General features: G+C 37.1%; 1 protein-coding gene across 2 annotated transcripts in view; it reads left to right on the top strand.

Annotated features, from left to right (window-relative positions):
* The window catches only part of SLC38A11 (solute carrier family 38 member 11), a 73,957-nt gene extending 65,412 nt beyond the window's left edge, over window positions 1–8,545 (top strand). For both annotated transcript variants that reach the window (XM_049887333.1, XM_049887332.1), the window contains 2 exons: window positions 1,046–1,177; window positions 8,144–8,545. In XM_049887333.1, coding sequence (XP_049743290.1) covers window positions 1,046–1,177; window positions 8,144–8,437 — 426 coding nt within the window. In that variant the 3' untranslated portion in view covers window positions 8,438–8,545. The remainder of the gene's footprint in view (window positions 1–1,045; window positions 1,178–8,143) is intronic.
* The last annotated feature ends 15,973 nt before the right edge of the window (window positions 8,546–24,518 follow it).

The raw sequence follows: 24,518 nt of genomic DNA, 5'->3' as shown, positions 1-24,518 counted from the left end.
TTTTTGTATGGGAGACTGACTTGATTTGTGAACTTCTGTTTAAAGCACAATCAAAATTAAAAAATACATATAAAAAAAAGGTCACAGACATAAAAACCCTATGAAGCACAGTTCTATTCTGACACATGCAGGGCCACCGTGAATCAGAACTGAACTGACCAGTAGCTGGTTTGGTTTAGGTACTTCCTATGTATATAATAAAAAATTTTCAGAAAAAATAAAAAATCAACTCCATGGCACCTAACAACAACAAAGGATATTACATATCTATTATTATTAGAGGAAATGATAACTCCTTCCTTCTAGGATGTTCAAATAATCTAAATAGTATCTGTAGTTTGTTTTAATGGTAACCTTGTTGGACTCAAGGAAAAAGGATAACTTCCAAGTTCTCCCTTATACTTAAGAAATGTTATATTTATTCAAATATTAGTATGCCATATTCTAGGTCTGAAATATAATCTACTGTCTGTCTAATAGTTTAACAAAGATGCTTGTTATTGATAAGTGTCTATATGTAAGTACTTTGGAAAAAAACAGAACATTCCTACAAAAAATCAAACCCATTGCTGCCGAGTTGATTCCAACTCATAGCGACCCTATAGGACAGAGTAGAACTGCCCCATAGGATTTCCAAGGAGCACCTGGTGGATTCAAACTACCAACCTTTTTGTTAGCAGCCGTAGCTCTTAACCACTATGCCACCAGGGTTTCCAGACCATTCATTAAAAAAAAAAAAAAAAATCCCATTGCCATGGAGTCAATTCCAACTCACAGCAACCCTGTAGGACAGAGTAGGACTGCACCCATAGAGTTTCCAAGGAGCGCCTGGTGGATTTGAACTACCGACCTTTTAGTTAGCAACTGTAGTACTTAACCACTACACCAGCAGGGTTTCCAGAACATTCATAGTAACTTGAAATTTGATTAATCGCTTTATTGGTAGTATTTTATATAGTCCTAAGTGCTACAACATGAAATACTTTATTAGTAAGATCCACATGCTTCTGAAAGTCCCTCTCTAAATAATTTGTTTATCTGACAGGTAATTGCCAATGTGTTTTTCGGTGGGAACCTTTCTACAGTTTTCCACATTGTTGTAACAGTGGTTATCATTATTGTAGCCACACTTGTGTCATTGCTGATCGACTGCCTTGGAATAGTTTTAGAGCTCAATGTAAGTATTTGGAGATTCACTCCTTCCTTCTAAAAAAAAAAAAAAAACCCTTTAAAAGTACTGTCTACATTTAACATAAGATGTATTTTCCTTAACAAAAGTGTTACTTCCTGAGTAGAATGAACTGTTTTTACATAGTAGTAAATATTGATATGATGACGTTGTGCACTATATAGGACTATATACTCTTAGATCAGTGAAGGATCCCCACAACAGGGGACGTTTGGCAATGTCTGGAGATTTTCAGGCTGTCACAACTGGGGAGGAGTGCTACTGGCAGCTAGAGGGTAGAGGCCAGGCAGGCCACTAAAAATTATCCCATGGTGCACAAGACAGCTCCCACAACAAGAATTGTCTGATCAAGATGTCGATAGTTCTGAGGCTGAGAAACCTTGTTTTAAAACGTTCGCATATTTTACTGAGAATAATACATAGATAAAAAAAAAAAAATAGTACCCTAAAAAAAAAAAGTCTTCATAAAATAAATGGATCTAGAATTTTCTTTGCCAAGTTAAAATAGCTCTAGTAAGATTCATTAAAAATATGTGCATGAACTTTTTACAACTGTCAAAAGGTGGAAACAACCTAAATGTCTATTACTGATGAATGGATAAACAAAATGTGGTCTACACATACAATGAAACATTACTCAGCCATAAAGAGAAATGAAGTCCTTATATATGGTACAACATGAATGAACTTTGAAAACATTACGCTGAATGAAGTCAATCACAGTCCTTACAGAATTTTTACTAAGAATTACACCACTTAGCATTTTTTACAGGATAAGAAGACTTTCGCAGTTTCAATATCAAGTCTCATTTACTCATTCCATTGAGAGCTGAGGGAGACGTTGAAGATATTATTGTCATTACCCAATTCACTCTTCCCTCTAGACGCCATTTTGATTTGAAGTCCCAGAGAAAGGCTGCTGGGGATTCAGTTAAGAACACAGTATTGGGAATTTTTTTGTAGCAGATTATATGGAAAGTGGGGAGTAGGCAACCTCCATGTAGTAGATATCCTTCCAAAACTTTAGGGGTCTGGGAAATTATCTACTCTACAAACAATGAAAGGGAAGCTAGTAAGAGAAATGGACAAGTGGACAAGTGTCAAAACTAATTTTTACCTACTTCCCAATTTTGCATAGGCCAAAGGCTAGTAGGTCCATTCATCATTTCATGTATCATCCTTGATTTGTGTAAATGGATGACTACTACCTTAATTCATGACCTTGGATTATGTATTATATCATGTACTGTTTAGACAGTCTATATCTTGCCTTGCATACCAGTTGTAAGGTTCTTGAAGGCAAGAATGATAGCCTTCTTCTCCATCTTTCATAGTATCTAGCATGGTGCTAAGAACATAGTGTTCAAATTACTGTATTGGCTATTGCCCCCTGGAACCACAATTCAGGACCTATTTCTATAGATGCTCCTGGACATAAGAGACATTCTTTAGTGTGGCATCAGGAAATTAAGTGTTATGAAAAATTATTGGTATTGACAATAATAATGATGCATCAACTATGCTATGAAGATGAGAGACATAATCATTCCTAGCCCTGTTATTTCTTGTTTTGTGAAATGTCTCATTTGAGTTGACTTATTTTTTTTTTTTATTACAGGATTTTTTTTTTTTTTTGTGAGAGAACTATGTTTATCAGTTTCCTGCTGTTAAGACAGAATTCTAGTATTGTAGAGTAATCAGAGAAGAACGCTTTGTATTTTTTATAAAGCCGATATCTGAACTAGCTATGGAGGACAATAAAAATGTAACACATTATTCTAAATCCTTAGATTTTTATCAAATCTTGTTAAATAGACATACGTAACATACATCTATTCTCTGTCAGACCACCTGAGCAGATGTGTTTTTCCCATCAACAAAAACCTCCTGGAACGCACAATAGCATATTCAGGTCTTCATGGAACTCCCTGTTGTGTGGGCATTGACTGTGTCCGATAGAGCCAGGTCAAGCATCATTTCTGTCAGTATCTGATGCATGCTGGTATCATGCAACACATTAGAAGTGATTAAAGCATACTGTGCCCCGTTTCATAATAATGAGAGCTAACATGTATTGAGTACTTACTGTGTGCCAAGTGATTTGCATGTATTCTCTCTCTTAATCCATATTAACTTTACAGATGAAGAAGCTGAGGCACAGAGGGACTAAATAAATAGCTTGAGGTCACACAACTTGAAAGTGGTAGAGTTAAGATTTGAACACAGGTATTCAGTTGCTGTAGACCACATTCTTAATCCTTATGCTAGACTGAGAATTCCTAAGTATAAGGCTTTAAATTATATAAAATAATTGTGTTAATTTCTCCATCAATTTTTTAAGCTAAAAATCTATTAAGGATTCCTTAGACTACTAATGGATAGACTTTAATGTAAGGTTAAAGTAAATACCAACAGATGAAATTAAAATAGAACTAAATGTTTTTCATCTTAATAATGTATAATAGCTTCCACCTTAGTTAATAATTGTAGTACTTGAGGAATTCTTTTTTTGTGTGTGGTTCTGAATTATCACTAAGTTGAACAATGATCTTCACAGATGAGATGTGTAATGGAATTTGCAAAGTTAGGCAAATGCTATATAGCATAACTAAAATAATATAAGATAAATTATCTGGGGTTATATTAGCTTTTCAATAAAAAAGGAAAACAGCAGTTAGACTTTTATGTCCCTTTTATTTCTTTGTTTTCATGACATGTTTTTCCAAAGCAAACACATCTTCAATTTAAAAAGATTCATTTTAGATAGAGATAAGTAAAATAAATATAAGTCCCATCCCTAGTAATAAGAACCCAGCATCTTGGCACTGATGCCACTATTAGGATTGGCATCTGCAGTAATTGGGCCCTATGATTTCTACCTGAAGCTGTACAAAGAAAAAAGATAAGGCAGCTGGTGCCTGTGGCCAGAGTAACTGGCCCATAGCACTGTGTGCAGCTTACAGTCAGAGGAAGAAAGCCAATTATCCAGCGAGAACCCAATATAGAAAGACAAATGATCGGAGTGAGCAAAGCCATAGTCCAAGTTGCTAAAGACCTCCTAAGCTAGAAAGAGTTTCTCCTTAAGGTATTAAGAATAAATTTTGTGAGTCTGAATTGATTACAAAGTCGAAATTTAGAAGATGCGTAAGTATTCTTTTATTTAATTTTCACGTTCCTAGCATCATTTGAGAGGTTTCTATGCAGACAGAATTCAGACACTTTTCCAATCTGCAGTGCTAGTAAAAATCAACACTTCTGTTCTTTCCCAACTGCAAACTGCAAAATGCCCTGTGAGTAGAGAAATCAAATTCCCATTTCTCTTCCACTTCTGTCATAACACCAGCAGCACATGCAGCACTTCTTCCTCTGATCCTAACCACCCAGAGCTAGCTCAGATCTCACAAGTCAAAGGACACAGTTCTCCAGACTGCAGACTGGGCTCAAGATCTCAGATGCCAGCTGCAAGCTTGGAAGTCCACACAGCTTTGTCACTACTGACGTACTAGCTACAAATTTGGGAATTTCCTCTATCCTTAGAATGCCAGACATAAGCTTAGGGGTCCCCAGCCCCCTCACTTCTGACCTGCTGGCTCCCACTACTCTCTGATTTTGGTAATTCACTAGAACAACTCACAAAACTCACAGAAGGCACTATACTTACGATTACAGTTTTATTGCAGCCAAAAGGAGACAACCCAGGGTCAGTGCAAAGAAGAGATGCATAGCATGAGGTCTGGAAGGGTCCCCAACATGGAGCTTCCATATCCTAAGAAGGACATGTCACCCTCTCAAGTACCCATGTCTTTTTACCTACTGGGAAGGTCATGGAGCTTCCATATCCAAAGCCTTTGTTGGAGTCTCATTACATAGGCATTATTGATTGAATCATGCCCCCATTCCCCCATCCCCTTAAGTTGGCTGATATCAGGAGGTGGTTGTTCTGGCCTGGCTAGCCCCCTCCTCTTGCTCAAGAGGTACCTCATTAGCATAAACCTTCTGGTGTAGTCTGGAAGCCTCATCAAAGACACTTCAGTCACTGGAGCAATTCCAAGGTTTTAGAGGTTCTATCTCAGGAACTAGAGACAAAGATCAAATCGTTTAGGGAAAGTTAACCCCAAGCCATGGCATCAATAGTGTTATCATCAATGAATAGTGCTCTCCTGCCTTTATAAATACGGTTAATTTTATTGTCTCTTTAATAAGCAGCTATGGTGTTTATATCCTGTCAAGCAATTTCATTTTTTTTTTCCCTAAGCCAGTGGTGCATCCTTAAGCAAGGCTACATTAAGTAGATCAAACAAAGTGGACTTGCTTCACTGCAAAGCTCATAGGGACTAGGTCAGATGAAACCTTACTATCATTTTAGTGACGAGCTCAGGTCCCAGCAAGCAACCCCTAATATGACTGAGCTTTCAGATGTCAAGAACGAAACTGATATCCATAGAAGATATACAACTGGGCTTCTGCCAGTACAAACATCAGCTATATAGTTTTCCCTCTAATTACTACTTTCTCAACTCTTAAGAATCATAACATAAATAAACACCCATTGCCTTGCAGCACCCAGTGGTTGGGTTTGGAAGAGCCTGAAAATGCTGACTTGATGACAGCCTTTAGTAGCAGCTGGTGGCAGATCTTATCCTGATAGTGCTTTCACACTTCTGCAGTTGCAGATGAATTAGCCTCACGTTTGTTTGTTCCTATAAAGAGAGAGATCATATATATATTCGGATTTGGATTTCTTTTTTGATATTATCAAGAATTCTTAATTCAAAGAAATCAGTGGGTAGTTATTCTTAATGTAAACAGGGATTGAGTTCTACAGTACTTTCCATAACTTAAAAGGCAATGTTAGTTTCAATTTCACGATAGAGGCTATGAAGTCCATAATTCCTCTGATTCCAGTTCATATGAAAACTAACCTTTTATTTACTGTGTACCTTTGTAGGTACTCGCTTGTTTTCTGGTGCTATGAATGATGAAGGCATATTTTCTCTATATTTGAATTTAGAATGTAATTTTGGACTATATTAGTATTTTCTCATTCCTATGTCTCTAACTGTAGAAATATTTTCCACAAAATGTGGACCCTCCTCTTCTTCCCCAGATTTTTATATGCTACCTGTCTAGCATGATTTTATAATAACCAACAGCCTTCAAGTTGATTCTGACTCATAGCAGCCTATAGGACGGAGTAGAACTGACCTATAGGGTCACCAGTGCAGACTGACACATCTTCTCCTGTAGAGCAGCTGGTGGGTTTGAACTGCAGACCTTTTGCCTAGCAGCTGTGTGCTTAACCACTGTGCCACCAGGGCTCCATAATATCTCCCTCTTAATTGCCATTTCTCTAGATTTTTGCAGTTTGCGTTTAAAAAAGAAAGTTAAACTTTTAGAACCATAGTTGTAGGTACATGTCTGATATGGACATGGTGCTTAGTATGAAGCACAGTAATTTCCTTAAATAGTGATATTGAGAAGATATTTCTTTTAAAGCTACTTTTAAGGTATAATCTGTTCTTTTATGCCATCCAGCTTTCAATTTAGTTTGCTATGATTTTCCCTGGGCAAAATCTACTAAAATAATATATCAAAAAGTTTTTAAACCATAGGTGATGGGTACATTGGGTTTCATTATACTTTTCTTTCTACTTTTATGTATATTTATAAATTTCATAATAAGTTTTTTTCAAATATAGCAAAACATGTATTTTTATGCATAACTTTCATTTTATCTAAAACCAACATCACGTATGTTATTGATGGTATGTTTCAAAAAATTATATTTTATAGTCTGAGGATGTCACTTGTCATAACATTTAATATCTTTTATTAATAATACATGTATAGTTTATTTACTATGTAATGTAATGAATATTTAATATGATTAGGTTAAAAATATATTACCTAAAACCTATTACATTCTAACATTTACATCATTTACAGAGTTTCTACTATGGATTATGCCTGCTGAAGGGGAAAGTCTTTTTGCCTTTGAAGTCAATAACTTTTGGTTTTTTAATAATAATAGACAGCACTAAAACCCAAAAATCAAACCCACTGCTGTTGACTTGATTCCGACTCATTGCAACCCTATAGGACACAGTAGAATTGCCCCATAGGGTTTCCAAGGTTGTAATCTTTACGGAAGCAGACCCTCTCATCTTTCTCCCGTGGAGCGACTGGTGGGTTCGAATTGCTGTCCTTTGCTAACAGCTGAGGGCTTAGCCACATATGCCACCAGGGGTCCCCAGAGATAGCACTACTGACTATTATTCTCAATCTGACATTCCCCCTTAGGTTGGACTTACTTAGAAGCTAATGTGGGGGAGGATGAACAAGTCACAGTCATTTAGCTCTGCTATCAGTTTTCTGGGGGTAATTAATATGTTTAGTTTTACTTGAAAGAAGATTTAGAAATGCTATTTCATGTTTAATGCCTTTAAGGCTATAGTTTTCCTCTCTCATTCAAACAGGTATCTACTTTCATCCAAGCTCATCCATAAAGAGGGAAGACAATATACCCCATATGTTAAAAGTCCCCTCTTATACGCAAATGATAAACAGCTAAGATTTGAACAACATAGTACGTACACTGTAATTTGAAGTGAAGAGTATAAGGAGATATAAATGAAAATATGGGAAATTTCAAGAGTTTGCCAGAGGCTGACCTTACCATCTTCTTAATTTTCTATAGCATTTCCTGACCATCTTTTCTTAAGTGTGATACACTATTATGCCATTTTCCTTTTTTGTTTGTTTGTTTGTAAATATACCATCAGAAAAGGAAAAACCTTTTCCTACGTCTTTCTTGGAAGTATTTTTCTTTGTATGTTTGATTCAGTGGAACCTATTAAACATTCAATATATGCAATAGCAAATACATTTTAAAAAACAGTCTGAAGAATGCTTCTGTCTAGTAAAATTATCTTGTTTCTTGTTCTCAACACACAGGGTGTGCTCTGTGCAGCTCCTCTGATTTTTATCATCCCATCAGCATGTTATCTAAAGCTGTCTGAAGAGCCAAGGACACACTCAGATAAGATTATGTCCTGTGTCATGCTTCTTATTGGTGCTGTGGTGATGGTTGTTGGATTCGTCATGGCCCTCACACATCCTCAGGATTGCACCCACGGGCAGGAAATGTTCTACTGCTTTCCTGACAACTTCTCCCTTACAAACATCTCAGTTTCTCATTTTCAACTGACAACACAACTTCCAATTTTAAACATCAGTATCTTTCAATGAGCTGACTGCTTTTAACAATATACATGTTTTCACAGACTTCTAAAACACATCATTACATTCACACACATTCTAGTCTCTATATTATAAAATTATCAGGATGGTGTTCACCAAGACTTGGTTTTCTTCACTGTTTAGTGAAGTTTAAGAGATTAAATTGAATATGTTTTATCTTCAATAAATAAATTATCTTAAATAATTAAACAAAATTAATGTTTTGTTTTAATGACTGGGCTAAAGTTCATTGCAGAAGAAAAAGTGACGCTTTTGGCATTTGCTACCATCTCCCCCAAAGCATTACTGTTTTATTTAGTATGTGACTCAACATGTTGCCTCCAAAATAAATAGCCAATTTGTGGATTGGAATTTTATGTGCATGTCTTTCAGGAAGAAAAAAAAAAAAATCAAAGGGCATGGAAAACCAAAAATATGAAAAGGAGTAGATATCCCAAGAGCAAAGATAAGCTTCAATTATAATTTTAGGAGTATTCTTTGCTTAGAGGAAAGTGAAGCGAAGTCCTCCACATGTTGAACCATGAATAATAGATTGGATGTGCAAAGCAACGTGTGTAAGGAGGCAAAATTACCCCAAAAGTTTTGATACCGTGGGAGTAAAAAATAGAATAAAAATAAAACAGGGAAACACACACACACATAACACAAGTTGTTCTGAGACACAAGCCCAAGAGATCAGTCATGCATCTGATTAGGATCTGTGGAATTTGAAGTGCTGGTGCAAATACACAACTGGAATTTCAGACTAGCAGCTTGGAAGAAGAATCAGGGCTACAGAAAAGGCATTCTCACTCCTCTGGGGGATCCCCAGAGAGATTCTTGAGAGCTCTCACTGGCTAGGTTCTCCGGAAACAGACACTGAGATGGAGTTTGCCATATGGGGTGTTTATTAGGGACATAAATAATGGGAGAGAATGGGGAGGTAGGTTTGGGTAGAGGGAAAAGTGTCACTGTTATGCATGCTGATAGAGTCCCTGCCAACCCCACAGGGACCTCTAGAGCACATACAGCCCGTCAGTTGTCCCTGAAATAGTTCTATCAGTCATTGTTTGTGGGTGCCCAGAAGGGTAAGCTCTTGAGCCAGAAAGCTCTTTGCAGCTGAGCAAACCCTAAAGGAACTGAGAGCTAGAGGTTATGTACCCATAGCTGGGGCAACACATTCTTCCTTAGAGGTCATATGGGAGGCACATATATTTCTACCACAGAAACTGACTGTTCGTAATGAGACTTCTAGCTTTCATGTTTTCATATCTATGACAATCTTTAAAAAATAACATAAATTTAAAAATGAAGAAAGTGGCAAATATTTTATGATATATATTTCACCACAATAATTTTTTTTTTTAAAGTACCAGAATATTTGGGACCATCTGGATGGCCATTGTGTATCAAGTATTGCCCAAGTTTTTATTATCAACCTTTGCATTTATATTTAGTCAGGTTGATGACCCCTAGTACTGTTTTGTTGCCAACTAATGAGAAAATCTCACAAGCCAACTTAATACATAAATGATGTGTTTGTCCAAATCACACACCAGAAAAAAAGAAAAGAAAATCCCACAGGAAATGAGTAAAGAAGCGTTTCCCAGTAGTTTGAATAGAGAAGCGGTGAGAGTTCACAGTAACAAAAAAAAAGGCCTATTGAATGCAAAGGGGCCTGCACCTGGGCAGTCAGAATCCTGCTGAGGTTTTGAGTGGTGATTTTCGTTTCAATAGAACATCAGCCATGCCTCTAAATTGATTCAAATTCCATCGGTTATATAGATTTCCTGTATTTAATTTGTAAATTTTTTTTTTCTGGTTTTGTAAGAGTCATAAGGTCAAGCAGTATGTGTCTGTTTTTAGATTTGTACATATTTAAGTACAATAATATTAATAAAGAAAACCTTTCATTCTGTACTGAGGGTATGTAAGGAGATGTTGCAGCAGTCCATCCCTACATTACTCAAGACTAAGAAACACTGACCTCATAGTTGTTAGATAAAGCCATGAGAGATGAGATTTCCAAGAAGCAAAGATAGAGAAGTACATCAAGGATGAATAATTTAGCAATTAACCATCCATTATTGTGTACTTTGGTATTCAGATGTGTTAACCTTGACTTCAGATAGATAAAATGCTCCTGCAGGAAATGAGTTCAGCATTGATACCTAATAAATATTTGGTATTTTCTTAAATCAACTTTAGAACAAGGCTGCCCTTGGCCCAGTTATTAGCTGCATAAATTGATTACCAACATCTTTCATATTATGATAAGTCTTTCTTAATTACCATGAAATCTTCCCAGTGTACCATGCACAAATGCAAGAATACACCTCCCATCTATTTTCTGCTTCGGTTTAATAAGGCATTACCACTGAAACTTGTTCTTTCACTACCACTTCCTGCCTCTAACCAAGCAGCTTGAAGGTTTTAAGCCATTTTTTGAAGCTGTCACTGTATTTAAATTTATGAAGTACTTCTTAATTAAAAAAAAAGAAATGTTATCTTTACACACCTTATGCAGAAATCTCACAATAGGACATAGATTTTATGGCAGCTGTATAATTTATGAACTGGGTCCTTGTCTACTTACAGAAAAATCTTTAATCTCAATCCTTATTTGAACCACCTTGAAAATTTAGAATAGGAAGACTGCCTTTCCTCTGTTCTGTTTCCAATGGTATCAAGTGGTAACTTTTGCCCCTCATCTTTCCTAAAAGGACTCTGAAGTCCAGGCTATCCAATGAAGAAAATCCTAATTAGTACACATCCACTTAATTAAGATTAATGTGTTGGATGGGGCAGGCCTTTTTCAGGTTTATCTGCCATGCCTCTGCTCATGGTAGGGGTGGCTACTGATTGGAGGTGGCTTTGTCATGTAATCAAGGTCGGATTAACCAGTAAGCAAGATATAAACAGTCTTACAGCAAGCAAGGTATATTGTTGTTGTTAGCTGACAACGAGTCAGTTCCCACTCATAGCAACCCTATGCACAACAGAACGAAACATTGCCAGGTCCTGAGCCACCTTTACAGTCGTTGTTATGCTTGAGCTCACTGTTGCAGCCACTGTGTCAAGGTATACATGGGTTTGATTGTGTTGCCTTACTAATCTGTAGTGACATGCAGTGAAACCCATGTGAAATTAGTTACTACAGATTAGTAACTAAGCACAAGCAGAGGTACACACTCTGTCCCTGCAGGCAGTGCTTACCTTGCTTACCTGACCATCTATAGTGAACTATTTCACATTTCTTCACCACATCAAAGATTCTGCTTCTAGATATGGCTGGCATTTGTATCTCTCCCAACACTATAGTACCTTTCTACAGAATCAAAGCATTTTTCAAATTTACAATCACTGACAGGAGAGGATGACCCAGTAAGGTAAGCATTGGCTTACTTGTGCTTGCTTACTACTCTGTAGTGATATGTGGTGAAACCCATGTAAAATTGGTCACTACAGATTAGTAAGTAAGCATAAGTAAGCTCTTGCTTACTTTCTTACTCAGTCGCCCAACCCTGTTGCCCATAAATGCTTTCCCAACTGATGGGGGTTAATAATTAGCTATATCAATTAAATAAGCACCTTTAAGAATTCATACTTATTGTGAAGCATATATAAAGAATTTTCCAGGATAACAGAACAGAGACACCACGAGCTAAAGAACGCAGCCCTGGAGAGGAAGAAAAGTACAGAGGTTGCTAGAGCAGTGGTTGTCAACTTTGAGCAAGTATCAGAATCACCTGGAGAGTTTGTTAAAACATGGATTGCTGAGTCTCATCCCCCAGAGTTTGACTCAGTAGGTCTGGTGTGGGACATGAGAATTCGCATTTCTGACAAGTTTCCATGTAATGCTTATGTTGTTGGTTCAGGGACCATATTTGAGTATGGTTTGGAGGTTGGACATAAAAGAGACGCTAAGTGGAGCCATCTGTTTAGAAGTAGGCGCCAAAGACCTGGAAATACTATGCAGAACCTCAATGGGAAAACTGAGCCTGGAGACATAGCGGAGAGAACTATTAGCACACATCAAATGTACTTATACTTTACCTCTTGGAAAAAAAAAACCATTTAGAGAGGCTTACAAAGGAGTGAGGGGAGAGAAGAGATCAAGACAGTAAGATAAGTGAAGACTAATAACATAGGGGTGGAGAGTCCCTGGGTGGTGCAAAGAATTAACTCACAGAGCTACTTGCCAAAAGTTTGGTGGTTGGAGTCCACCCAGAAGCACCTTGAAAGAAAGGCCTGGTAATATACTTCCAAAAAATCAGCCACTGAAAACCCTATGGAGCACAGTTCTACACTGACATGCATGGGGTCACCATAGTCAGATTCTACTCAAAATCAACTGGGTTTGTAATAAAAAGGGAGGAAGAGAGAGTTAAAAACAAAGGAGGAAACAGAGATTTAGGCCTAATGTCAACACAGCTGCAGCAGTTAAAATGAAAACCTGGTTCCCAGCCTGCTGGCATTCAAAGAAGATTGCCTGAGCTTCATGGTTGTCATTATGAGAAGGAAGAAAATATGCCAGTTCCTCAAAAGCACACTAATTTTTCCAAGCACTCAACTCTCAATGGCATGTCTTATTAGGAAAACTCCATAGGGAACATGAGTGAACCTGTGTTGTGCACGGTGTTCTTAATTACATCATGCAGAGAAAAATTCACGTGGTTGTCTTTTATAGGGCATTTCAATAATCATTCTGTTAATGTTCATTTTCAGCAAAGATTATCAAAAATTTGCTTTAGAATTTTTATTATGTTATTCATCTTTAGTGATTTGCTAAATGCTTCATTAAAAAAAAAAAAAAATTAGACTGTCCTTCTTTTCTAATTCTCACCTGATTCTGGCTCTTACCAACTCACACGTAGGCCAATGCCGTGGTTTTCTAATTAAGCATTCTGCCTTCAGCTTCTTCCCCCTCCAAAATAATTTGTTCATCACTTCAAGAACCATCTTATTAAACTGATGATATGATAAGACCACTGCATTCTCAAAAACATTCCACAAAAATCTTGTGCTTATAGGATAAAACACAAATTCCTTAGCCTGCATCAAAACTTTTATAATACGGCCTCTGTACGTCATTCTGGCCTTATCTCTCCCATGACTACAAGAACGAATCCTTTATTCCAGCATAGCTGTTCCATTACTTTACGCTAAAAATGCTCTACTCCCTTTTTGCCTCTATTCTTGCCCTTTCCTTATCTGGAATGCCCTTTGCCCTCATCATAATTCTATCAATTCTTCAGCCTCTTCCATGTGCTATCCCTGAAAACCCTAGCAAGAAGTTTGTTCTTCCTTCTTTGGAATTCTACAATTCTTGTAGTTGTAAGAAGGAACCTTGTCTGGCCAACCAAACTAAAATTCCTTGAAGACAATGTGTTTTAAGTCCTCTCTCTATTCTCCACACAAATTATTTTATTAGAATTTTTCCAGTTATAATGATTGTTACTCAGGAAAACAGCAATTTACTGTGATGTGGTCAGGCATCCAACAAGCTAGTTTAGATTTTCCAGTTTGCTTCATTATGCACAGATTTACCTTCAGAGAAATTCACTGCAATATTCTTAAAATGTCTCTTCATGTCCATTCCAGTCAGCACAGATCTTTCCAGTTGTATGGACTGGTAAACATCTACAAGCTCCTAGAGGCCTACGGCCATGTCACTTTTAATTTTATTTTTGCCAATATATGTTCACATGCTTTATTCTTCAATAAGCTCCTTTAGAACTTAATAACTTGAATTTATGTAACTTAGCTATATTTTTTTTTTACTAGGAATACTTACATTATCCCCTTCCATTTAATAGTATTTCTAAATAAATGAAGTCAAAACATTAAACAAAAATGTGTTTGTGGTTTAGGTATAATGATCACCTTGTTTAACCTCAGCAGACAGGTAAGTAATTTTATATAACATTGAAAAGAGAGGTGGTTTAGAACAAGCAGGCAACAATTTAAGTAAAACACCTCAGGCAACGTATCAGTTTGCAATCTGAAATTTGAAAGACTTCAGAAAATCTGAAATCCAAATCATGGTGACAGATATGTATTTATCATTTTTTAATTTTTGTTTTGCCTGAGGATAGCAAGGCCAATTCTAAAAAAAAAAAAAACAAATTCAGCCCAAGCTGCTTCTAGTCAAGTCCTATAACAACATTATTCTTTGTTCATTAGGTTCTGAGAGAGAAAACATTAAAGCATCTTCTGAGAGAAAAAAAAAAAAAAAAAAAAATCTCAGAAAAGCAGCCTTTGGGTGGTTTCTGAATTTTCTTGCATGGTTTAACATTTTTGTAAAGTTTTAAAAAGTGTTTTCTAGGTTACACCTTTTAACTACAATTCCCTTCTGTGAAAGACGTAGACAGACTGGAAATTGAGTAATATGATCTTGTGTTTTATACGCTCCATGTCTCAAAGCATTTCAAAATGAATTTAGATTTTTAAAAAAGAATAGACAAGGGGAGAAAATGAAGTTTAAACATTTAGAAAAGTAGGGTGTAGAAAGCGCTATGGCTTTGTAGAACGGGCTACTTGATTGTACAAACACACTGGGAGACATTCCCTATTCTAGAAGATAATCTGACTATTCAAAGTAGACATTTCAAAAGAGAAAATAAGCAATTAGAAAAAATGTAGTTTATGGTGGAAATTTTCTAGAAACAAATAATTTTATATGTGTAACCTAGATGCCAACTGAGGAGACCTTACTCCCACATGATCTGGTTTAACTTGATCTTAAACCCATTTAGTCTGGAGCCTACCCCATAATTTCTGCAAATTTTACTCTTTTCTCTCTCATGCTTATCTATGCTACCATAATCCAGTGTTGTTTTGTTGTGTATCTATAAAACTCTGTAATACGCTAGATGTAAAACACAAACCCTCCCCAAGTTTACATTAAAACCATCTAATTTTTTTTTTTTTTTACACACATCAAGTGTTGTGTAAATTTGTTATTGTTCTTGTATCTTTGGAAGATTTAGGGTGGTTACAAGAACTGGTCACATCCCGGGTGTCTTAGTCATCTAGTGCTGCTATCACAGAAATACCACAAGTGGATGGCTTTAACAAAGAAAAATTTATTCTCTCACAGCCTAGGAGGGTACCAGCTCTAGGGGAAGGCTTTCTCTCTTTGTCAGTTCTGGGGGAAATTGCTTGTCATCAATCTCCCTGGGTCAAGGAGCTTCTCAGGGCAGGGACCGTGGGTCCAAAGGATGCACTATTTTCCTGGCGTTAGTTTCTTGGTGGTATGAGATCCCCCTGTCTCTGCTTGCCTCTCTCTTCTATATTTCAAAATAGATTGTCTTAAAAAAACAACTTAATCTTGTAGATTGAGTCCTGCCTCATTAATAGAACTGCTGCTAACCCCGCCCCATTAACATCATACAGGTAGGATTTTCAAAACATAGAAAAATCACATCAGGTGACAATATGGTACACAATCACACAATACTGGGAATCATGGACTAGCCAAGTTGACACACATATTTTTTTGGGGACACAATTCAGTGCATAACACAGGGCATGGCCTTTGGCCAGCCTCCAGGTTTCATGTTCCAATCTTCTGCTCACTCCTCTTTTCTTCCATCTCCCCCAGATTAAGAATCATCTTTCAGCGTCTTTGGGCCTTTAGAAAATGCTCTTCTACCCTACAGCTTATTGTATTTCACCAAAACAATTCTTTTCCTAGGGAGAATTCAAATGGAAGTTATTAATACACCTATATTTTTTCATTCACTTACATAAATGTACCCTGTCATCTATATTCAGAATTGCATCCCTGATAATTTTGCTGTCCATGAAAAGAGAAACCTAGAAAACTTCTGCCTTGTGTAAAATTAAAACTGGGGTTCATGACTTGAAATAGGAGGTGCCCCATCCAAGTGTGTAACAGGCGGGTGACCAGCTGTCACTGTGGTTAAACAGTATATTGAAGCCACATGGCTAAAAGCTGTGCTTCCACAGGCCCCTATAGTTTATCTTCAGCCGTTGTAATTTTTCATCCCAACATTGTACTGTTCAAGCAACAGCTGTGTGTCTGACTACTTCCTCTGCCCTCTGGACAAGCCTGGCCTTTCAGAATCGGATTAGAGCAGGCCCAGATGTAGTGGGTAGAGAATCATCTGCTTTACAACGGAGGGGAAGCTGGGAAGTCTCTCCACTCATTTTCTCAAACATCAACTCTGGTATGATACTATGGTGTCTGACATATTTATTGTTGATTAACCTTTAGTACTTAAAATAAAAACATCCCTTAACACTGCAGGGTAAATTAGAGGATCCAGAGTAACGATTAGAAAGTGTGACTCTGAGAGAGTGAAAATGCTGCCCTTCGCTCCACCTTCCTAAATTCCAACAGATCTTAATATTCTGCCCAGTTGCCTCCTCCTCTCAGAGGTCTCCCTAGCCTTCTTCCGCAAATCCTGAGGCATGCATTTGACAATTAATAGAAAGAACAATCTAATGTAAAGAACTCTGTAATAATTAGAGCTGATCAAGGTCGACACGTGCTGCCCCGAGACTTAGCAAGCCCTAGATACCTGGAACAACTCAAACAGAGGTTTGACAAACACTTGCCTAAATGTGGTAAAGGCAATTCATATGCTGGATGGGAACTGAATTTGATGATCTTTACAGTCTCCTTTAACCCCAAGATTCTAGATAGCCTTGTGTCTTCTGTTGAACTAAAATACGGAGATGCTAGGAACGCCGTTATTAGTTTTTGCATGATTTTTTTTTTTTTTATATATATAAGTAGAAAAGTATATGAGCAGTGGCCACTCGCTCCTTTTCGGTGCTTAGACAACCTTGCACAAAGTAAGTGTTCAAAACAAATTTTGAATTGAATCCTGACAGTTGATTTTAAAGGGGGGTTTAAAAAGGGCAGACACATGGAGACAATAAATATGGAGCAGCACCACGGAGCACTTGATTCCTAGGAGTTCAAACAGAAAACCAACCAAACCCAGTGCCATCCAGTCGATTCCGACTCATAGCAACCCTACAGGACAGGGTAGAACTGCCCCATAGAGTTTCCAAGGAGCGCCTGGCAGATTCGAACTGCCGACCCTTGGGTTAGCAGGTGTAGCACTTAACTACTATGTAACCAGGGTTTCCTCCTAAGAGTTAGGTCCCAAGAAAGTATGGAAGCTTGTAGTGAGTTAGAACACTTCAACATCTTCACTTATTGTACCGTTGTCTTGGTGCTCAGGAATTACTGCTCCCACTGCTGCTGGTCACAGAACCAGCTCTCATTGTTTTACTTCTGGTTCTCATTCCTGATTCCTGTTTTTCTACTTAAGAGAAAAGTAGAAACACTTGAAAGATTTATAGGCAACACTAAACAAAGTACTTAATAATTGTGGCAAGTAGACTCCTAAATATTGTAATTGCCTCCTTTGATTGAGGAAATTCCCTAAAAGCAGAACAAAAACTAATCACAAACAAGATAAAGACAAATACATCAAATTCTTAATTGAGTTCACAAACGCACAGATCTATGGGTGGTTCTTAAGGGCAGGGAGGTGGTTATACGACCCTGCCGCAAAAAGTATGTTCTAGGGATCTGCAGCATTCGCGCCACTTGGGAGCTTGTGTAATGTAGAATTTCAGGCCCCGTGGCAGACCTACTGTATCAGAATCTGTATTTTAACAAGATCACCGGATGATTTGTGTGCACATTCAAGTCTGAGAAGCACTGGTGTAAAGAGGGACCCCATTCCTGCTAGAGGGCTTCTCAGAAACAGCTAGTTAAATTAAAAACCACCTTTTGGAGTGCTGCACTCAGCTTGCAAATCATTAGCACAGTGGGCCTCTGTTACTGATGAGAATGTGTGATAAGCTTATGGGGGCCTGGGCAGGAGAAAAGGTTGCCATGAAGAAGTCATTGGTCTTGCAAAATTCTATCATACAATCTCCAGCATTGTTTCTATCACCAAGGCCATATTTTCCAACTACCAATCCTTCTTTGTTTCCAACTTTCGCGTTCCAATCACCAGTAATTATCAATGCATCCTGATTGCATGTTCAATCAATTTCAGATTGCAGAAGTTGGTAAAAATCTTCAATTTCTTTATCTTGGCCTTAGTGATTGGTGGGTAAATTTAAATAATAGTCATGTAAACTGGTCTTACTTATAGGCATATGGATATTATAGGCATATGGATATAATCACTGACAGTGTTGTACTTCAGGATAGATTTTGAAATGTTCTTTTTGACAAAGAATAAGACCCATTCCTCTTTGATTTGTCATTCCCAGCATAGTAGGCCATATGATTGTCTGATTCAAAATGGCCAATACCAATCCATTTCAACCACTTAATGCCTAGGATATGAATCATTGTGTGTTCCATTTCATTTTCAACTTCAATTTTCCTAGATTCATACTTCGTGCATTCCATGGTCCAACTATTAATTGATGTTTGCAGCTGTTTCTTCTCCTTTTGAGTTGTACCTCATCAGCAAATGAGGGTCTTAAAAGCTTCACTTCAACCACGTCATTAAGGTTGGTTCTACTTTGAGGTGGCAGCTCTTCCCCAGTCGTATTTTGAGTGCCTTTCAACCTGTGGGCATCATCTTCTGGTACTATATCAGACAATGTTCTGCTGTTGTTCATAAGGTTTTCACTGGCCAATTTTCCAGAAGTAGACTGCCAAGTCCTCCTTCCTAATCTGTTTCAGTCTGGAAGCTCTGCTGAAACCTGTCCATCATGGGTGAACTTTCCAGCATTTGAAATGCCAGTATCATAGCTTCCAGCCTAGTCCAGCCTAGTAGCAACATGCAAAACACCACAGTACAACAAACTGACAGTCAAATGGTGGCATTGTTCAACATATCTCTTTAGCATCTTTTAATCTACAGGTTCCCTTCCAATTCTCTCTCTCTTTCTCTTCTCTACCTTTTTTTTTTTTTCTCCCTCAATTTATTTGTTGAAGAAAATGAATCATTTGCTTTGCAGAATTTTTCACAATTTTGATTTTGTCAGTTGGGTCCCAGTAGTATCATTTTAAAAGTTCCTCTGTCTTTCCTACAAAATATAAGCTATATTTAGAAGCTCAATATTTCAGATTTAATTTTCTTGACTAGACACCTTCACAGCTGGGACAGTATTGATTTCTTCGTGAAAAGATGCCCGTCTTATCTTGTGTGTTTTCTGTCCAAGTCCTGAAATGGGCCATTTCTCCAAAGAGCCCAGGTTCCTATTAGTGGGAAATAGTATTTGGAGACTACAGTCTCACCATTGTCATGTTCAATGTATTAATGTATTAGTGCATTACCTTTGGCCTTTGTAGTAGACAGGAAATATGTCTTTAATATTTTTAAGATATAATACTTTTTGAATTCAAGCAGATACTTCCAGTTCAATTTCAAGGCTAGGGGGACTTTACAAAATGTTATTGATGCTCTACCTGCATCTATTTTATTCCATGTTCAAACTTCTGATTTTTAAGGGCACCATCATAATTACTCATTTGCCTTAAGCCTCAATATTCACATAATAGTCTCAGAATAACAATGCCTGTTGCTGTTGTGTGTCATCAAGTCAATTTTGACTTGCGGCTATGCTTTAGGACAGAATAGGACTGTCCCATAGGGTTTCCTAGGCTGTCCCTACATCACTACAAATACCATCAATAAAATTATAGAAAACTGTGAATTTTTTAAGACATTCTTTTTGTTCTTAAGGAGCCCGGTTGGCACAGTGGTTAAGGGTTCTGCTGCCAACCAAAAGGTAGGCAGTTCGAATCCACCAGCCGCTCCTTGGAAACCCTATAGGGAAGTTCTACTCTGTCCTATAGGATCACTATGAGTTGAAATGGCTTGATGGCAATAGGTTTGTTTGTTTGTTTGTTTTCTTAAAGTGTATCTCTCTAGGATATGCAGTAAAAATATTGTGTTTTGAGGACGTATAGGACAGTTATTCTCTCGTTAATGTTCTTAAATTGTTACGTACAGTGTTAAGATGTAGTAAAATGGACTTTCACGTATGTTCGTGAAATTTTAAATTAGTATAGCCTTCCTAGATTTCAATTTTGCAACAACAACAAGAAAAACAAGAGGCTTACAATTTTTACATTCTTTAATTCAGTAATTTTATTTCTAGGAATTTATATTAAGGTTGTAATGAAATATGGTACAAAGATTCATAAGCAAGAATGTTCATTGATGCCAATTATAATGAAAATGAAAAATATCCTAACAACAGAATGATCATGAAACATATGAAAAGTGGAATGTTGTGTTGCTGTTAAAAATCTGTCTCCAACAAAGATTTTTAATAGTAAGGGGAAATTCACATAACATAAGGTAAAAATATTACTGGTGATTGGAAAGTGGAAGTTGGAAAAAAAAGAAGAAGCAGTATTTGGAAAATATGGCCTTGGTGATAGAAATGACTCTGGAGATCATATGATAGAATTTTGCAAGACCAAATACTTGTTCATTGCAAATACCTTTTTTCAACAACATAAACAGCAACTATACACATGGACCTCTCCAGGTGGAACACACAGGAGTCAATTCAACTTTGTCTGTAGAAAGTGACAATGGAGAAGCTCAATATTATCAGTAAGAACAACTGATAACAGGGGATGACTATGGAACAGACCATCAATAGCTTCTATGCAAGTTCAAGGTGAAGCTGAGAAAATTGAAACAAGTCCACAAGAGCCAAAATACTACCTTGTGAATATCCCAACTGAATTTAGAGACCATCTCTGGAATAGATTTGACACATTGAACACTGATGACTGAAGACCAGAGGAGCAGTGAAATGGCATCAAGGACATCATACATAAAGAAAGCAAGTGGTCTTTAAAATGACAGGAAAGAAAGAAAAGACCAATATGGATTTCAGAAGAAATTCTGAAACTTGCTCTTAAATGTAGAGTAGCTAAAGAAAATGGAAGAAATAATGAGGTAAAATTGCTGAAGAAAAGATTTGAAGGGGCAGTTCAAGAAGACAAAGTATTATAATGAATTGTGCAAATACCTGGAGTTAGAAAACCAAAAGGGAAGAACATGCCTGACATTTCTCAAGCTGAAAAAAACTGAAGAAAAAATTGAAGTCTTGAGTTGGAAATAATGAAGGATTCTATGGGGAAAATATTAAATGACACAGGAAGTATCAAAAGAAGAGGGAAGGAATACACAGAGTCACTGTACCAAAAAGAATTCATCAATGTTCAACCATTTGAGGAGGCAGCATATGATCAAGAATTGATGGTACTGAAGGAAGAAGTCCAAGCTGCACTGAAGAAAGTGGCAAAAATAAGGCTCCAAGAATTGATGGAATACCAATTAAGATGTTTCAACAAACTCATGCAGCACTGGAAGCATTGTTCACTTGTCTCTGCCATGAAATTTAGAAGACAGCTACCTGGTCAACTGGGTAGAAGAGTCCATATTTGTGCCTCTTCCAAAGAAAGGTGACTCAACAAAATGTGAAAGTAATTTGACAATATCATTGATATTACACACAAGTAAAATTTTGCTGAAGATCATCTCAAAGTGGTTGCAGCAGCAGATAGACAGGGAGCTGCCAAAAATTCAAGCTGTATTCAGAAAAGGACATGGAACAAGGAATATCATGGCTGATGTCAGTTGGATCTTGGCTGAAAGCAGAGAATACCAGAAAGATGTTTACCTGGGTTTTATTGACTATGCAAAGGCATTTGACTGTATGGATCATAACAAATTATGGATAACATTGTGAAGAATGGGAATTCCAAAACGCTTAATTGTGCTCATGAGGAACCTGGACATAGACCAAAAGTTGATTTTTCTAACAGAACAAGGGAATACAGTGTGGTTTAAAGTCAGGAAAGGTTTGCATCACTGTATCTTTTCTCTATACTTATTCAGTCTGTGTACTGAGCAAATAATCTGAAAAACTGAACTATATGAAGAAGACTGTGACATCAGGATGGGAGGAAGACTCATTACAACCTGCAAAATGCAGATAATACAACCTTGCTTGTTGAAAATAAAGAGTACTTGAAGCACTTACAGATGAAGATCAAAAACTATAAGCCTTCAGTATGGATTACACTTCAACATAAAGAAAATTAAAAATCCTCACAACTGGATCAATAAGCACCGTCATGATAAATGGAGAAAATATTGACGTTTTCTAGGATTTTATTTTACTTTATCCCCCATCAACGCTCACGGAAGCAGCAGTCAAGAAATCAAAGGACACATCGCATTCGGCAAATCTGCTGCAAAAGACCTCTTTAACATGTTAAAAAGCTAAGGTGTGCCTGACCCAAGCCATATTATTTTCTATTGCCTATATGCATGTGAAAACTGGACAATGAATAAGAAAGACCAAAGAAGAATTGACACTTTTGATTTATGGTCTGGCAAAGAATATTAAATATACTATGGACTGTTGAAAGATCAAACAAACTTGTCTTGGAAGAAATATAACTAGAATGCTCCTCAAAAGCAAGGATAGTGAGACTTCATTTCATGTACTTTGGACATGTTATCAGTGAGGATCAGCTCTTAGAGAAGGACATCATGCTTGGTAAAGTAGAAAGTCAGCAAAAAAGAGGAAGACACTCAACAAGATGAATTGACACAGTTGCTGCAACAATGATCTCAAGCATAACAATTATGAATATGAGGACGGTATAAGACCAGACAGTGTTTCATTCTGTTATATGTAGGGTCACTATGAGTTGGAATTGACTCGATGGCACCTAACAACAACAAAGAGATATGTTGAACAACCCCAATGTATGTCTTTTTTTTTAATTATTATATTTTTTAGTGAAAATATACACAACAGAACATTCGTCAATTCAACAATTTCTACATATACAATTCAGTGACATTCTTTACATTTTTCAAGTTGTGCAACCATTCTCGCTATATCATTTTCCAAATTATTCCACCACCATTAGCATAAACTCGCTGCTCCTAAGCTTCTCACCTAATCTTTCCAGTTGCTGTTTTCAATTTGATCACATATAGATAATTATTTAAAATTGAACAATGCTCAAATGGACATTCTTTTTTAATTAAGCTAAACAATTTTTTGGTTTAAAGATGACTTCAGGGAGAGCTTCAATCAAAGGTTTCAGATTTAGAGATTATCACAGGGGAATAGTTTGGAAGGTCATCTAGGCTCAACAGCACCAGAAAATCTGCATTCCATGAGAATTTGAAATTATATTCTGCATTTTCCCCATTTTGATCAGGATTCTTCTACATAATCTTTGATCAAAATGTTCAGTAATGATATCTGGGCACCATTCAGTTCTTCTGGTCTCATGGTAAAGGAGGCAGTTGTTCATGGAGGCAATTAGACACACATTTCAGTTTTTCCTCTGATTCCTGATCGCCTTCTTCCTCTGTTGCACTAGATGAATAGAGACCAATTGTTGTACCTTGAAAAGCCACTTGCAAGTTTTTAATGCCCCAGGCACTATGGAACAAACTAGGAGGTAGAACAGAAACACTAAAAACAATATTAGGCCAATTAACGGGGATGTCCCATGAAACAATGTCCCTAAATGTCTAAACCAGGAATACATATCCCATGAGGTGTTTGGTTGTACATAAGCAGCATCAGCAACTACTCTTTTTGATGTTGTTGCAAAAATATATATATCTAACACAGCATTTGCCAATCCAACTTTTTCATGTGTACAGCTTAGCAATATTAATTATATCCATCATGTTGTGTGACCATTTTCCTTAATCAATACCAGATATATTCCAATGTATGAATCTTATTGAGATCCTGATTAAAAACAAAAAAAGCGAAGGAGGGTGAAACAATGGGCAAACTTGAATACTGATTGGATATTTGATATTAAAAGTTTATTTAATTTTTTATGTTTGAAAATGGTATTGTTGTTACGTTTTGATAAGAATCTCATCTTTTAGACTGCCCTGACAGGGAACACAACAGAGAACCCCTGAGGGAGCAGGAGAGCAGTGGGATGCAGACCCCAAATTCTCATAAGACCAGACTTAATGGTCTGGCTGAGACTAGAAGGACCCTGGTGGTCATGGCCCCCAGATCTTCTGTTGGCCTAGGACAGGAACCATTCACGAAGCCAACTCTT

This window comes from Elephas maximus, chromosome 6 (assembly GCF_024166365.1).
Source record: "Elephas maximus indicus isolate mEleMax1 chromosome 6, mEleMax1 primary haplotype, whole genome shotgun sequence".
NCBI classification, from domain to species: domain Eukaryota; kingdom Metazoa; phylum Chordata; class Mammalia; order Proboscidea; family Elephantidae; genus Elephas; species Elephas maximus.
Note: the sequence above shows the minus strand (reverse complement) of the source record. Positions and strands in the feature narration are given on the sequence as shown.